The 17,479-nt window shown below is 42.3% G+C and overlaps 1 protein-coding gene across 2 annotated transcripts in view; it reads left to right on the forward strand.

Moving 5' to 3' along the window:
• nbas (NBAS subunit of NRZ tethering complex) overlaps positions 1–17,479 on the forward strand; it is a 263,105-nt gene that overhangs the window by 156,427 nt on the left and 89,199 nt on the right. For both annotated transcript variants that reach the window (XM_017493334.3, XM_047152214.2), the window contains exon 43: positions 9,765–10,018. In XM_017493334.3, the coding sequence (XP_017348823.2) occupies positions 9,765–10,018 (254 nt within the window). The remainder of the gene's footprint in view (positions 1–9,764; positions 10,019–17,479) is intronic.

A 17,479-nucleotide genomic window follows, 5' to 3' on the forward strand; every position in this document is an offset into this window, starting at 1 on the left:
CGAGCCTACAAAGGACCTACCATTTCTTTTAGGTCGGGTGTGATCCCAGGTTTTGGAAATGGGTCTCTTGTATCCAAAGTCACTCTTCTATTCTTACAATTCCTCATTTGTCAGCCTTGTTTTGCGCATATCCACTATGCTTAGTGTGTGGTAAGTTGACCTCTGACCCACCAAAGTGGTTACTGCATTTATATCGCTCAGCTCAGTCCAGCCATATTAACTATGCGCCTCAGTGTTATAGGTTTAGAAGCACACAGTATCTACGTAAGTCCAGGAACATTCCCGCCCGCAATATCTACACGAGCTCCTTTGATATGAGGTTCTTCTAGTAACAAGTACAAAGATTTTGTCACCTCCAGCCTGCAAACATTTAAAAGTCCCATTAGGAACAGCACAGCATCCAGTCCAAGCCCATCTACTGTGTGTAAAATGATTTTTGCCAGATGAAAGGCTGCATGTCTGCTTTGTAAATGTACCAAACCTTGTCCACCTTGTCTTCTTTCGGGAAGAAAGAGCACACTTTGCGGAACCCAGTGTAAACTGTCCCCCAAATAATTCGCTAGGATTGCCTGTAATCGGGATAGCGATCCAACAGGTAGATCCATATCAGATAATTTATGCCACAACGTCGAATCAACCAAATTATTGAAAACTCTCCCTCTAGATGACAGTTGTGAGTGAATCTGTATCCTTTTTTTTTTTTTCTTTTTCTTTTCTTTTTTTTTATTTACATTTTCCGTCTATTTTTTTCAATCACCCCTTCCCAGCTCTCTTTTGTTGGGTATTTACATCCCCAATATGTTCTCCTAGATATTTAAAACCTTCCCTTTTCCAAATCATTCCACTAGGTAATTTTGGTAACTCTTCCTCCCATTTCCCAACACGCAGTGCTTCAGTCTTCTCCCAGTTAACTTTTGCAGCTGAAATGATTCCAAAATCATTGACAACAGAAACCAGCTGTTTATCTTCTTGCCCATTTACAATAGCCATTACATCATCAGCATAAGCTGACATTTGATGTTGTATATCGTGATACTATATTAAACCTTTTAGTCTTGTTTCTTAGTTTATTCAGCATTTGTTCAATAGCTAAAGAGTAAAGCATACCAGATAGTGCACAAGCTTGTCTGATCCCTCTATTAACTTTAAAAGGGGCACTCAAACCACCATTGATCTTCTGTAAACCTTCAGTGTCCTGGTACAACGCTTTTATCATACCAATAAACCCATAACTAAAACCAAACGCTTCTAAGGTGTCCCTTTCTGGTGTTTTTCTCTATTGAATGCGTTTTCTTGGTCAATAGAGGTAATCCCCTAAAAGACTCGAAACACATCCCGTATGAGACAGACATTACCTGCGGTTGTCCTTCCGGGCACACAATACGTCTGGTCAAAATGAATGACCTGCCCTATCACTTTTCCTCAGAGTATTAGCCAGAGTCTTAGAAAGGACTTTAAGATTAGAACATAGCAAACTCACAGGTCGCCAGTTCTTGATCTCCTGTAAATCACCCTTTTTAGGTAGCTATGTGATCTGCTACAGCTCCATCTCCTATCAGCCAAACTTTCATTTAGGATTGCCAGCAAGTCCTCGCCCACACAGCCCAAAATTCTTCATAAAACTCAGCAGGGTTTTGCTCCTATCCCAGGAGCTTTTCCGCACTCCATGCCTTTCAGAGCATTCCGAAGCTCCTCTTCAGAAACATGCCTCTCCAGCTCTGCCTTTGAGTTCTCCAAGACCTTGGTAGAAGCCAGCAGATAACTCCTCGTCCTTCCTGTATTCACTACTATACAATTTTTCATAGAACTGTACAGCTCGTTTTCTAATATCAGATGTCTTTTCTTAAGTCCTTGCCCATTTTCAAAGCGCAAGGAGTGAATATAACGACTCTGTGACCGTTCTTCTTTTCAAGACTCAAGAAAAACTTAGAAGGGGCATCCGTTTGCGAGATCAGACCCTTGTGCTTTAATGCCGAGCAAATCTGCAAGAGGAGATGTCTTAGTTTTAAGTGTCTCGATGTGTCTTCCCTCCCCACTAACCTGTACTAACCCTTGTGCCTCCATTATTTCAAATTCAAGTTTGTTTTTTTTCCATTGATCTAGTGATGTCCCGAGAGAAAGCGTACTGTTGACGAAGTACTTTCACTTCAACCTTTCTATAATCCCACCACTGGTGTAAATTTTTTCAAAACATTGTGTTCTTAATTTAAAATTCTTCCAGGAAGAAACAAAAGCATATCTAAAATTCACATTAGTTAGCAAGGAAGTGTTCCAAGGGAGTGCCAAGATGCACTCTTTGACTTCATATTTGTTATAAACACATTGCATGTGGCTAGACAATTATCAGAAAAAACCAGTTGGTGTAAGAAAAAAAATTTCATAACATTCAAATGATGCCTAAAATAATAAAGCCTATCCAAGCAGGCTAAGGAAATAAACTTTTCTCTACTATATACCCATGTGTATTGTCTTACATTATTATTTAGATCCCTCCATATATCTCATAGGCTCATGTGTCTCGATTAATTCATTTAAAGTGCGACTTTAACGTGCAGCGTGAGGTTCCGTATGATTTCTGTCTAATCTATAATTCTCTGTACTGTAACAAGTCCCTACACAACAACAGAAAATCATCCGAACTACTATCCTGCCGGATACGTTTTTGAAAAAGTACTCTTGCTTTACTATTTGTAGGAGTGTAAACATGAATAGAAACAAACTTGAATCTACTGAGCCCTTATGAATATTAGTCTTGGATAACCCCTTTAACCTCACATGAAATAGGCAAAAAATTCTCAGCAAAGCGGACAGCCACCCCTCCTCTAGTAGAGCTCTTGTAAGCAAGCAGTACTTCACCCTCCCATTCTTTTCTCCAGTCAGTTTCATTAATACAATCACTGTGTGTTTCTTGGACAAACATTACATCGGTATTCTTTTGTTTGATGAGCTCAAACAGCAGTGCTCTTTTATGCATAGCTCTGGCCCCATTCAAATTAAGATTGCTCCCCCTCATCACACTCCATTAAAATAAATAGTATGAGGGGACACAAACCAAACAAACACATGAGTAAACTGTGATTATGTGGTTTCAATGCTATTTTCGGTTTGTAATTTCAGTTTGGAAACAAGTTTCTAAACTGTTCCCCTCCTTCAACACCTCATTGGCATTGTCACGGAGTTAATAAACATTCTGTGGTCAGCAAAAAAATAATAAAAAATCCTAAAAATGGACATTTTTCACATTTTTAGTTCTTTAGAGATGACTTTATTTTCATGATAATGAGTCTTTATTGGTCACACGTACGTTACAGCACATTGAAATTGTTTTCTTCGCATACCGCTGCATGCCAGGAAGTTGGGGTCAGAGTGCATGGTCAGCCATGATATGGAACAGAGAAGGTTAAGGACCTTGCTCAAGGGCCCTACAGTGGCAGCTTGGCAGCGCCGCGGCTTGAACCCACGACCCTCCGATCAGTAACCCAGAGTCTGGCAGTGCTGGGACTTGAACCCCTGACCTTCTGATCAGTAACTGCTTAACTGCTAAGCCACCACTGCCCCGGAATTTTGTCGGACTTGTAATCATTGCATCGACTTCATCCTGTCTTATTGTCCACTCCTTCACCATCAGAATCATCAGTCGTACAGCCTTCAGTATCATCAAATTTTTCAGATTCTGTTTTTGTTTGTTGGCTCATTTTAGCCGTCTCCATACTCTTCCTAGCTCCATTTCTCTTAGTGTAGGGTATTTTGAAAAGTGTTTCATCACTAGCAATGTCAGTCACCATCTCCTCCTCCTCTTCCACTATGGACTCTGCCACATTAGCAAAATCAACAGACACTATCAGTTCCTTTCTCCCCCCTTTCTGTATTCCGCCCTGCGGCATTACTGCTATCATCTCCGACAGCAGAGTCCCCAGTTGCCGTTGCGCTACTATTCTCGCATGTTATTTCTCTGCTCGGCCTTGGCTCAGAGTCTAACTCATTTGCTCCCTCTGGACACGCACGCCTAACATGCCCCTCTCGCCCACAGCCGAAACATTTCATAGTATCAGACGTTGCAAAAACGACATAATCAAAAAAGCCATCAATCCTGAATTTAAAAAATGTGTTCAGTTCATCCAAATCACATCCAATTCGGATCATACGTAGTTGCTGTCTAAATCACATGACATGCTTAAGAAAGGGCGATTTACACTCCAGTGGAATCCTTTTCATTTGAGAGAAAATTTGGCCATGCCGAGACAATTCATTAATCAAGAGCTCATCTTTAATGAAAGGCGGTCCATTCGACAGTGTTTTTTGCTGGCTGAACCAGCGGAATTAGAGGAGTAAAAGTGTCCTGAATTACTACTCCACTCTGAACTACACTGTTTACCTTCTCAATGGTATCAAGGAAGATAACAACAGCACTGTTCATTCGTGAAGCAGAGATTATACTATCAAAACCAACAGCTTTACCCACAGCCAAGCTGCAGTCCTCCACAGAGCAGTTCACCACAGGCGCGAGTTTTATCCCATGCCTGCGTGAAAGCAGCTCAAACTTTGTTTGGCTTGGAACCTCCATTGCCGACCAGCAAAAAGCTGCTTGACAGCGTTCCACAAACTCAAAAACCCCCACTCTGTAGACTTTCTTTGTGTTCTCTTCAACCAATTTCTAACCCCTAAAGCAGAAACGGTATATAGAAAAGAAAGGAAAGAGTAGACTCGTTCGTACAGCAGCACTCTCACTCACACACGCCGACTCCACCCACTCACTCACAACATCCACTCAGAGAGAGAGAGAGAGAGAGCGATGGAGGGAGAGAGGACGTGTACAGGGTAAATGGTGGTGCTGTTGATCCTTTTAAAAGTCTCTATTAATAAGCTCATTGCCCCTAGTAACTCTTTCTCTCTGTCAGCAGGCTTTGTCCAACACTCACACTCTTTCACTCTTTCTTTTATTCTCTTTGCTGTTTTTCCCCCCTCTCTAGACTCCTTTGTTCTTTCACTCCCTACTGCTACACTTTTCAATTCTCCTCTATGATATAGCTGTCTCTCAGCCTCTCACTCTCTCTCTCTCTCTCTCCTGTTCTGTCGCTCTCTCTGGACCGAAGGCAGTGCGCCTGCAGCGAGCGAAGTGCCATCCATTAAACATGAACAGAAGCCTACAGAGGTTACAGTTGAGAGCTTTTTAGGTTCTAAATGTTCCCAAAAAGCCTGCCGTTGCAGCATTTCGACTTCTTGGGGCCTCAACATGTGTGATTAGTGAACACACAACTCACGCCCACCAAGGTGACTTTCTATAGTGGATACTTGGCATCATTTTTGTTCTACATACTGCAGACACATTGTTTGGGTTCTCTCTCTTTCTCTCTCTATCTATCTCGCTCTCTCCCTCCTTCTGTCTCTTTCTCTTCCACACTCACACCACATTTGCCAAGGGAGTGCAGTTGGCCAGTGCAGGTTCATATTGTAATTTATTGATAGCTCGACCCTATAAAACATTTCCAAGCATCAGAATTGGAAAGCTGCTCTCAAAAGCCATTCATCTTTGCCGGGAAAAAAAGGGCTTTCAATTTAGAAAAAAAAAAAATGACAGCCACTCAAAATAGATTCTCCCAGAAACGTGCAAATAAAGTATGGAAAGCAATCCCCAGCCAAAATAAAACATGACACCTTCAGAATACGTGGGAAATTAATGACTAGCTTGAACGCGAGCTGAAATGAACAGTGGAGATGAAGCAGTGAAATATGACTACAGAGTTTAATTCAACACAAATCAAGCATTTCCTATCAGTCACGATCCGGAGGAACCTCTGAATGTTTGATAGTAGTTTAATATTATTAGATATATCACAGCGCTGTTGAGTTCTCATTTCTGTTTGGCCAGACGGTGTTGATTCATTTTCTATAATAGCAGCTTTGACACGTGTGCAGCTGCAAATCACAGGTTTGTTAATTCACTCGTTCTAATGGTATTGTTTCTATAGTAACTGCTCACACAGAGGCTTGTATGCTGGACACTTTTCTGTAAGGATACTTTTATTTGGCATATTTGGAAGGAGTCTCCAGTTTCAACATACTGAGACAGAGAGAGACATCCAGAGAGAAACACTCACAGAGATTGGCCCACTAAAACACACACACACACACACACACACACACACACACAAAGAGAGGGAGAGACAATCACAGATTTAGATTAACCTTGATAGAGAGAGACATACAGACACATGCAGAGATACAAATGTAGACAGACAGAATTAAAAAGACACAGACCGACTCAGACACACAGATACGGCAACAGAAACCTTAGAGAGACTGACGGACAGGGGCTGCTAGAGAGAGACATATAGAGACTATTAAAGAGACTGACTGCGAGACTGAGTGAGAGACTGCTAAAGAGACTAACAGAGAGACTGACTGACAGAGAGCCTGGTAGAGTGAGACTTACAGAGAGCCTGCTAGAGAGAGCCTTCTAGAGAGAGACTGACAGAGACTGGTAAAGTGAGACTTACAGAGAGACTGACTGACAGAGAGTACTGCTAGAGAGAGACTGACAGAGAGTACTGCTAGAGAGTGACTGACAGAGAGCCTGCTAGAGAGTGACTGACAGAGAGCCTGCTAGAGAGTGACTGACAGAGAGCCTGCTAGAGAGTGATTGACGGAGAGCCTGCTAGAGAGTGACTGACAGAGAGTACTGCTAGAGAGAGACTGACGGGGAGCCTGCTAGAGAGTGACTGACAGAGAGTACTGCTAGAGAGTGACTGACAGAGAGCCTGCTAGAGAGTGACTGACAGAGTACTGCTAGAGAGTGATTGACAGAGAGCCTGCTAGAGAGTGACTGACAGAGAGCCTTCTAGAGAGTGACTGACAGAGAGCCTGCTAGAGAGTGACTGACAGAGTACTGCTAGAGAGTGACTGACAGAGAGTACTCCTAGAGAGAGACTGACAGAGTACTCCTAGAGAGTGACTGACAGAGAGTACTGCTAGAGAGAGACTGACAGAGAGTACTGCTAGAGAGAGACTGACAGAGAGCCTGCTAGAGAGTGACTGACAGAGAGCCTGCTAGAGAGTGACTGACAGAGTACTGCTAGAGAGTGACTGACAGAGAGTACTGCTAGAGAGAGACTGACAGAGAGTACTGCTAGAGAGAGACTGACGGGGAGCCTGCTAGAGAGTGACTGACAGAGAGTACTGCTAGAGAGTGACTGACAGAGAGCCTGCTAGAGAGTGGCTGACAGAGTACTGCTAGAGAGTGATTGACAGAGAGCCTGCTAGAGAGTGACTGACAGAGAACTGCTAGAGAGAGACTGACAGAGAGTACTCCTAGAGAGAGACTGACAGAGAGCCTGCTAGAGAGTGACTGACAGAGAGTACTGCTAGAGAGTGACTGACAGAGAGCCTGCTAGAGAGTGACTGACAGAGAGTACTCCTAGAGAGTGACTGACAGAGAGTACTGCTAGAGAGAGACTGACAGAGAGCCTGCTAGAGAGTGACTGACAGAGAGTACTGCTAGAGAGAGACTGACAGAGAGCCTGCTAGAGAGTGACTGACAGAGAGCCTGCTAGAGAGTGACTGACAGAGTACTGCTAGAGAGTGACTGACAGAGAGTACTCCTAGAGAGAGACTGACAGAGAGTACTCCTAGAGAGAGACTGACAGAGAGTACTCCTAGAGAGTGACTGACAGAGAGCCTGCTAGAGAGTGACTGACAGAGAGTACTGCTAGAGAGTGACTGACAGAGAGTACTGCTAGAGAGTGACTGACAGAGAGCCTGCTAGAGAGTGACTGACAGAGAGCCTGCTAGAGAGTGACTGACAGAGAGTACTGCTAGAGAGAGACTGACGGGGAGCCTGCTAGAGAGTGACTGACAGAGAGTACTGCTAGAGAGTGACTGACAGAGAGCCTGCTAGAGAGTGACTGACAGAGTACTGCTAGAGAGTGATTGACAGAGAGCCTGCTAGAGAGTGACTGACAGAGAACTGCTAGAGAGAGACTGACAGAGAGCCTTCTAGAGAGTGACTGACAGAGTACTGCTAGAGAGTGACTGACAGAGAGTACTCCTAGAGAGAGACTGACAGAGAGTACTCCTAGAGAGTGACTGACAGAGAGTACTCCTAGAGAGTGACTGACAGAGAGTACTGCTAGAGAGAGACTGACAGAGAGTACTGCTAGAGAGAGACTGACAGAGAGCCTGCTAGAGAGTGACTGACAGAGAGCCTGCTAGAGAGTGACTGACAGAGTACTGCTAGAGAGTGACTGACAGAGAGTACTCCTAGAGAGAGACTGACAGAGAGCCTGCTAGAGAGTGACTGACAGAGAGTACTGCTAGAGAGTGACTGACAGAGAGCCTGCTAGAGAGTGACTGACAGAGAGTACTCCTAGAGAGTGACTGACAGAGAGTACTGCTAGAGAGAGACTGACAGAGAGTACTGCTAGAGAGAGACTGACAGAGAGTACTCCTAGAGAGTGACTGACAGAGAGTACTGCTAGAGAGAGACTGACAGAGTACTGCTAGAGAGTGACTGACAGAGAGCCTGCTAGAGAGTGACTGACAGAGTACTGCTAGAGAGTGACTGACAGAGAGTACTCCTAGAGAGAGACTGACAGAGAGTACTCCTAGAGAGTGACTGACAGAGAGTACTGCTAGAGAGAGACTGACAGAGAGCCTGCTAGAGAGTGACTGACAGAGAGTACTGCTAGAGAGTGACTGACAGAGAGTACTGCTAGAGAGTGACTGACAGAGAGCCTGCTAGAGAGTGACTGACAGAGAGTACTGCTAGAGAGTGACTGACAGAGAGCCTGCTAGAGAGAGACTGACAGAGAGTACTGCTAGAGAGAGACTGACAGAGAGTACTGCTAGAGAGAGACTGACAGAGAGTACTGCTAGAGAGTGACTGACAGAGAGTACTGCTGGAGAGAGACTGACAGAGAGCCTGCTAGAGAGAGACTGACAGAGAGTACTCCTAGAGAGTGACTGACAGAGAGTACTGCTAGAGAGTGACTGACAGAGAGCCTGCTAGAGAGTGACTGACAGAGAGTACTGCTAGAGAGTGACTGACAGAGAGTACTGCTAGAGAGTGACTGACAGAGAGCCTGCTAGAGAGTGACTGACAGAGAGTACTCCTAGAGAGTGACTGACAGAGAGTACTGCTAGAGAGTGACTGACAGAGTACTGCTAGAGAGTGACTGACAGAGAGCCTGCAAGAGAGTGACTGACAGAGAGTACTGCTAGAGAGTGACTGACAGAGAGTACTGCTAGAGAGTGACTGACAGAGAGTACTGCTAGAGAGAGACTGACAGAGAGTACTGCTAGAGAGAGACTGACAGAGAGTACTGCTAGAGAGTGACTGACAGAGAGTACTGCTAGAGAGTGACTGACAGAGAGTACTGCTAGAGAGAGACTGACAGAGAGTACTGCTAGAGAGAGACTGACAGAGAGTACTGCTAGAGAGAGACAGACAGATGGATAATGCTATACAGAGACAGACCGAGACTGCTAGAGACTGAGAGACAGACAGTCAGAGTCTGATGAAGAGACTGACAGACAGACAGAGACTGCTAAAGAGACTGACAGGGAGACAGATACTGTTAAAGAAAGACTGGCAAGGAGACTGCTAGAGAGAGACTGACCGACAGAGACTGCTAAAGAGACCAACAGAGATACAGATAGAGACAGACAGAGAGAGAGATTGACAGACAAGCAGATATTCTGACTTAATATGTACCCCATCAGATCCCTAGTTCTGATGAAGCCTTGTCTCTCATTGTTTTCCCTCTCAGCCTCACCACTAAGGAGATTGAGACCCGTAGTGCGTCCTTGGGCCTTTTCCAGACCCTGAAGACTGAACCCCAGGCCTTCTACACACACATGAGCAAGTACGTGTACCCAGGCATTGCGGGTGTGGACCTGCAGCGTCTGCTCTACTACTACACACTACTGGAGAGCTGCTTGTGCACCGACTACCTTCCTTCATCCACCATGACGCCTGACACACACGTCAAACTGCTGAAGAAGCTGAAGGCTGTGGCCAGCGGTGAGTTTGAACAGCATAGATCTTACATTCTACTCAACCTGACCGCTGAGCATTTTTAACTGCATTATTTCCGTGTGTAAATGACCTTGCTTTGGACAAACAAGAATGTTAAACCTTTTACTGCGTAATTTCTCCTGGGCAAGTCTAATTTATCAGTAATGGTCAATAACAGCCATGAAATTGAAAGGTAAACGTTATGTTTATTTGAATTCTCCTCGAGTGTTTGGCTTTGGTTACCAGCGATCAGTGAAGGAGAGAGTCCAAAACACACTGATGTGAAAAACCTGCTGCTGTTGTAGTAATAATTCAGTTGAGTAGAAGTAGTGAACAAGAAAATGATGTAAATAAGCCGCGTGGTGAAAAACATTCTTGAGGAATTACTTTAGAAATGACGTTTTCATTTGTGTACAACTAAGATACATTACATACTCACGATAATGCTACAAATATTGAACTTTAAATGACCTATCTACCTATGTTGTTGCAAAGTCGAGACATCGTTGCTTTTTCTCATGTCATTTCCAAGAGGAAGTGTACACACTTAGGCCCTGTTTACACTAGGGGGTTTTTGCTTTAAAACTGCATTTTACAAAGGAGGGCGCACGGTGGCTTAGTGGTTAGCACGTTCGCCTCACACCTCCAGGGTCCAGGGTCCGAGTCCCGCCAGGGCCATGTGCGTGTGGAGTTTGCGTGTTCTCCCCGTCCTGCGGGGGTTTCCTCTGGGTACTCCGGTTTCCTCCCCCACATGCATGGTGGTGCATGATTGGTGTGTCTAAAGTGTCCGTGTGAATGGGTGTGTGAGTGTGTATGTGATGGACTGGCACCCTGTCCAGGGTGTACCCCGCCTTGTGTCCGATGCTCCCTCGGATAGGCTCCAGGTTTCCCCGTGACCCCGAAAAGGAGTAAGCGGTAGAAGATGGATGGATGGATTTTACAAATGAAAACGATCCTCGTCCACATTACACGACCGAATGTGCAGGTCACATGACACATGCATATTCATGCACACTGGGCATGCGCATTAAAGTGTAAACAGGAAGTTGGGTGTTCCGTGTAGGGCTTACGTCGCTCGAAACGAGATTTGTTGCAAATCGCTCTAATCGTAGCTCGCCTCTTGCGCATGTAGGCAGCTGCAGTATTATTAAATGCAGAATTTATCTGCACAGTGGCTGCTAAGAATGACGACAAAGCCAGCAAAGCTGTATATTGTTGTATACGATCAAGGTAATGCAATGGTTCTCAACAGAGGGAGGAGTGGAGAGATCAGAAGGGGAGCGGGGGGGAAAAAAACAAACAAAAAAAAACAGACAGGGCATCATTTGGTGATTTTTATTTTACTCGGTGTATTTTATTGCTTTTCAAATAGAATGTGTATAAATGAAAACCCTGCATTCCCTCTCCCTCTGTATTTTCTTTTTGCTGGGGAGAGGCGGGGTTTAGCTGCCTTTTATCTAGCTGTCAGTGCAGACCAGTGTTGACAACTTAGCCACTTTTCAGACCCCTTGATCAAACTTTTTTTTTTTTTTTGCAAAAAAAAAAAAAAACGCTCCTAGTGACAAATCTACCAAATTTTTGGACAAACCTTAGCGACTTTCCAAATGTCAGCAGTACTGTCCTGCAAACATGAGGTCTTGCTTTCGTGCTGCACTCTCACCTCTCTCTGCGTCTGCTCTGTTCAGTGACAGGCTGAGAGCCGGAGATTTAACAATGTCATGGATAACAAGGCGCGCCCTTCATCTCAATTTACATCATTCATATGTGAACGTTTTTAGAACGTAAGACGAATGTAATGCAACATGTTTTACATGTAAAATAGTCCACGTTATTACAGCCTAGTTCTCTTGTTCAAAGTAGTTCTAGTGTTCAGAAACATTTTTGATCATTCATGTTCCATACCTGTCCCTTATATAGTTTTATAAAAGTCATTTTAAAAAATCATAAAAGTTATGGAAAGTCATTTTAAAAAAGTACAAAAGCAAAAAAAAAATCTATCTATCAAAACAGAAAATTGATTCGGTGTATATATAGCTAGATTTTATATAGAATAGATAATCGCTATACCCGGTCTCCTCCAATATGGGGGGAGGGGGGGAGTGCTACATGCTAGGGGGGGCTTGGGGGGCTTTAGTTGCAAAAGGTTGAGAAACTCCAAGGTAGCATAATGGTCATATGGTAGGGGCTTGACAAATCAGGGAAGGATACACCACGATCCAGAAAACCCTATCAGGGGGCGAGTGTGGGCAGCCCGCCTTTGTTTTCAAAAGTCTTCGTTTTGGTCCGTTTATACCGACACGCGAACCCGGAGTTTTCAAACTAAAACCGATCTTCGGCGTTTCCAGAAGTCTTTTTGAGTAGTGCAGACGACAGGCGTAACTCTAGCAAAAGTTATGCGTTTTAACCCTCTTACCCCGTAATGCCGAAAAACCGGCTTGCCCGTCTTTGATCAATTCCCATAAGGACGATAGACCGGCTTGGTCGTCTATGCCAAATACCCGTAAGGCCGATATAGCGGTTTTACAGTGTAAATATTATCCCCGTAAGGCGGGGTACCGGCATTACTCTGCTATGATTCCTTACTTATATAATTATTATTTTTTAACCCAGAAGGTTGATGGCGTCATGATGTCACGACGTGATTACGTTATTACGCCGGCATTACGATGAAGATCCAAGCGTGAATATTGGTGTAATAGTAGAAGTGAACTAAAAATGCCAAGGCGAAAAGCTAATCATGTTCCAGCTAAAGTTACACCTACAGTGAACACAGGTACATCTAAAACAGTGAAAAAAAGAAAACATACAGTTACACAGGCGAGAGCGAGGATTCTAGATAGTGACAGCAGTGAAGTTCAGGCAATGTTGAAACCGAAACTTATAGAGACGCAAACTCTCCTGATTCAGACCCCGATCCGTCTTCATCTTCAGCATCAACCAGTGCGACTGACACTGCAGGGGTCTGGAGTCATAACGGGACCATCTCTGTGCATTCGTGAAAACACTACCTGCTGGTCTGATTATCACCAGAAACTTGACTTTTGGTGCTAAAACGCATTTATTTATTTATTTATTTATTTATTATTTACTTGAATTTATTCAAAGGCATTGACCACGCTGATGCTCGTATGGTACTTCTAAATGAGTAGAAGGATTTTAGCGAGCATTTTCCGTCATTTCTCTAGTTAAGAATTGTGCTCTAATTGGAGTAAAAACGCTGAACTGCTTCATTTTCAAAGTAATATTACACAAATACATTATTATAAGTTGTTTCAAGGCCTAAAAATGTTCAAATGAAAATGTTGATTTTGGGGCCAATTTTGGCCTGGGAACTCAGGGTTGGCGTGCTGTTTCTATGGGGAATATAGGGCTGTGGGACATAATACTGTGGGAACTAAGGGGTAAGAGGGTTAAAACGAAAACACTCTAGTGTAAACAGGGCCTTTGTCTACTCTTGTAACATCTATATAAAGATATTATCATATTATCCATATAAAGATAACTCTTTATTTTTTTCAAATGCAAATGAAGAAAACCCACATGATTAAAACTCGATCTCTCCATAGCTAAAGCACAAAAACAAGTTCTAGATGAACATCGCTTTGGGGGGCGTCAGCAACCTTTCATGAAACTTTTTTTTTTTTTTTTTATCTCTGACTCTTTGCTAATCTACCGCTAGAGGCAACTCACTGTTTATTTCAATTGTAAATCGACTTGATCACTGCGTATAACTAAAGCCAGAACAATATGTTCCAGATGAACAGCGCCTTGTAAGACGAGCAAACCTGCTCGTTCAGTACCTGTTAAAACAAACACGTAAACTCAAGCCGTGACTCATAATTACAGCCTTGTCTTTGCCAACACTGATTTTCTGAGGGATTGAAAACAATCATAAAAGAAGCTTAATTGCTCTGTAAATGCGTGTTTGTTTGTTCTTTTCCGGTGCTTGAAGAAGAGAAAATGAAAAAGGAAGCAGCGGAAATTGAAAGAGGGCATACAGATAAGAAGTAAATGATCTAATTAGTTGCATTCTCTCACTCTCGAGCGAGGCAGTGCTCTCGTATGTTAATTGCACCCAGAACATTCACGGTGAACACACGGTGAAGTGGAACTGAGATAAAGGCTCTCGCTCTGTTTAAACATGGCACCGGGGTCACTTTACTTGCGTGGGGAATCGAGCACTGTAATGGAGGGAACGGCATTTCATTTCGGACATAAGTTGAGGAAAGAAAGGTGAAAACCTGGCTGCCATTCCGTGATCTGATGATGATGTCTCTGCGCTTTCCTCATGTCCACCTCTTAGGTTTCGTCAGAGAGATTGCGTCAGCCTCGTCTCTCTTCCGCTTTCTTTGTTTTCGCAAATCGTTCCGATTGATTGAGAGATTATTATAGTCATTTTATTTATTTATATTTTGTCCAGTTTGAGTCGACAGTATGAAATTTTGTAATTACTACCACCAAAGGTCAGCTATGTCCAGGGTGTCCCCCGGCTTGTGCCCCGAGTCCCCTGGGATAGGCTACAGGCTCCCCGTGACCCTGTGTAGGATAAGGGGTATGGAAAATGGATGGATGGCTGGTACTGTGCGAGGTTTTCAAATTTAGTTGAATGCTCGTGATTTTAGCATTTAATTGCCCAGAACCACTAGCCTAAAACAGGAAAGGAAAACAAGCAGTTCCTCCATTACGGGTTTAATGGTTACGGGAGGGACTAATAATATTATCAGCATGCAGTCAGGAACTGCTTGCTGGCAGCGGAAACTCAGCTTAGACAGGGCTCTACGGTAACAATTTATTTTAGAAGCACTTGTGTTCCTAATTACAAAAATTTAGGAGCACAGTCAAAAATTTAGGAGCACAGTGTGCCACAATATAATGCACGAATAGGCATGAGAAAACCTGAGCTTGTCAGTTATGACAGAAATTAGGAACATAGTGTGAGCTATGACAAATGAATTTACCTTCTGATAAACTAAATGTTATATTTTCAGTTAATTTTTCAGTTAATTCTACGTTATCAGCCATTTTCCACTGTCATGGTTCTGGGCTGGAGTCAGTTCTCGAACTACTCTGCGTATATTGTGTATATATCCGAATAATCTCATATCGGATGTGATTGGGTGAGTTCATTTATCCGCCAGATGCAAAGCACTTTAGTTTAATGGTGTTCATTAGGGATGCACCGATCAGGATTTTTTTTTTTAGATGCCAATCTTTTTATTGTTTAAACTTTTAATCAGGAGGTCTGTCATAAACAGTTAAATGTAAGCTCTCTGGTCATGGTCACTGTTAATTAAATTAAAATAATAGCAATGAGAAATACTGTTGGTTAATTGATAAATTAACAAGCATAAAATATTTATTTTTAAATATCCTAAACAATAAAGAGTCCTAATCAAAAGTACACTAATACAAGCATGATCCATATTGGGAAAAAGAAGGCTAATAGCTTTCTAAGGAAATAGCGACTAAACTTAATGTCAAATTTATATTAAACATCATTTCTCATTTTATTTATATTTTATGAAGTTATTATAATATCTATTTTTTTTATATTAAATGATTTATTTATAGCTAAGCACATTTTCTGTCTTTACATTTTATTAGTGTTTGTTTGTTTATCAGTTGTTCCTTTCAGATCGGTTCCCCAGTACAGTTGCCATGTCTGCTGATAATATTGTGTTTTTTGGGGGTTTAAATCAAAACATGAAAACTGGAGTTGACTTTTCTAGTGATATCTGGCAACCGTGAGTTTAAATGAAGTGAATGCGCTATTAGAGTTAGTGAAGGAGAGTGGCAGCATACTTGTATGTTTGCAGACTGAACAGTGGCTACTCTTGATTGATTAGTGAGGAATTATTTAATAAAGAAGTTTGAATAAAGCCCACGTTGTAGCGTGAGCATTATTATTAATTTACTCTGCCCGACGCCACTGTGGCTACATGAGCAGGTCACAGTCTCAGGTTCAGGTCATTCTGCGTGATCAATAAAAGATGGCGGTTTGAGAAAAGCAGATGATGTACAGAGTTACTCGTCATCATTATGGCTTCTCTGCAGTATTTACACACTTGTTCGGTTAACCGAGGAGATGAAAAGCAGTGTGAAAGTAACTGTTGCGTGGTGTAGATGCATTTTGGACTTGTAGTTTTTATTCTGATTGTATTATACAACTCCGAACTGGTCACTTGCACCCATGCGACTAAATATTTTTTCAAAATATTTTTCAGTCGGAAATGTGAGTGAAATGGTCGCACTGTAGAGCCCTGTTAGATAGTGGATTTTTCGATGGTTCTGCAATAATGCACAGTAAACAATAGTAACAAAAAAAGGAAAACCCTAATACATTTCTGAAGGTATGGAACAGTTCAAATTTGCCAGGAAGTCAAGATTAGGCCTTAGAGCAGACATTCTTAACCTTTTGTAAGCATGCCTCCCCTATTTGGAGGAGATGGAGAAATATATATATATATATATATATATATATATATATATATATATATATATATATATATATATATATATATATATATATATATATTATGTGTGTGTGTGTGTGTGTGTATATATATATATATATATATATATATATATATATATATATATATATATATATATATATATATATAAAATGTGTAACCTAGATAGATACATAGATTTTTTTTTTTTAAATAACTTTGATGACTTTTATAAAACTATATAAGGGACAGGTATGGAACATGAATAATCAAAAATGTTTCTGAACACTAGAACTACTTTGAACAAGAGAACTAGGTTGTAATAACATGAAATATTTTACATGTAAAACATGTTGCATTACATTCGTCTTGCGTTCTAAAAACATCGGCATATGAATGATGTAAATTGAGATGAAGGGCGCATCTTGTTATCCGTGACGTTGTTAAATCTCCGGCTCTCAGCCTGTCACTGAACAGAGCAGACGCAGAGAGAGGTGAGAGTGCAGCGGGAAAGCAAGACCTCATGTTTGCAGGACAGTACTGCTGACATTTGGAAAGCAAGCTAAGGTTTGTCCAAAAAGTTGCTAGGTTTGTTGCTAGGCGCTAACCTAAAGTCGCTAAAGGGGTCTGAAAAGTGGCTGAGTTGGCTACACTGGTCTGCACTGAAAGCTAGATAAAAGGCAGCTAAACTCCGTCTCTCCCCAGCAAAAAGAAAATACAGAGGGAGAGGGAACGCTGAGTTTTTCCATTTAAACGCATTCTATTTGAAAAGCAATAAAATACACAGAGTCTCCAAATAATGCCCTGTCTGTGTGTTGTTTCTTGAAAACAATTTGCGCCCCCCGGGTTGAGAACCTCAGAACTACTGCCTTAGAGGCATCTTATGTCAGGAAAATTGCAATGTCCAACCAGAGAAATTGTCTGCCATTGTCCCATGGATATTTACTAGTGTTTTAAAAATGCTTTTTATTTCCTCAAAACGGAAATAGCAACTTATTGTAGTTTTATTTAGTTA

This window comes from Ictalurus punctatus, chromosome 2, assembly GCF_001660625.3.
Source record: "Ictalurus punctatus breed USDA103 chromosome 2, Coco_2.0, whole genome shotgun sequence".
Lineage (NCBI taxonomy): Eukaryota > Metazoa > Chordata > Actinopteri > Siluriformes > Ictaluridae > Ictalurus > Ictalurus punctatus.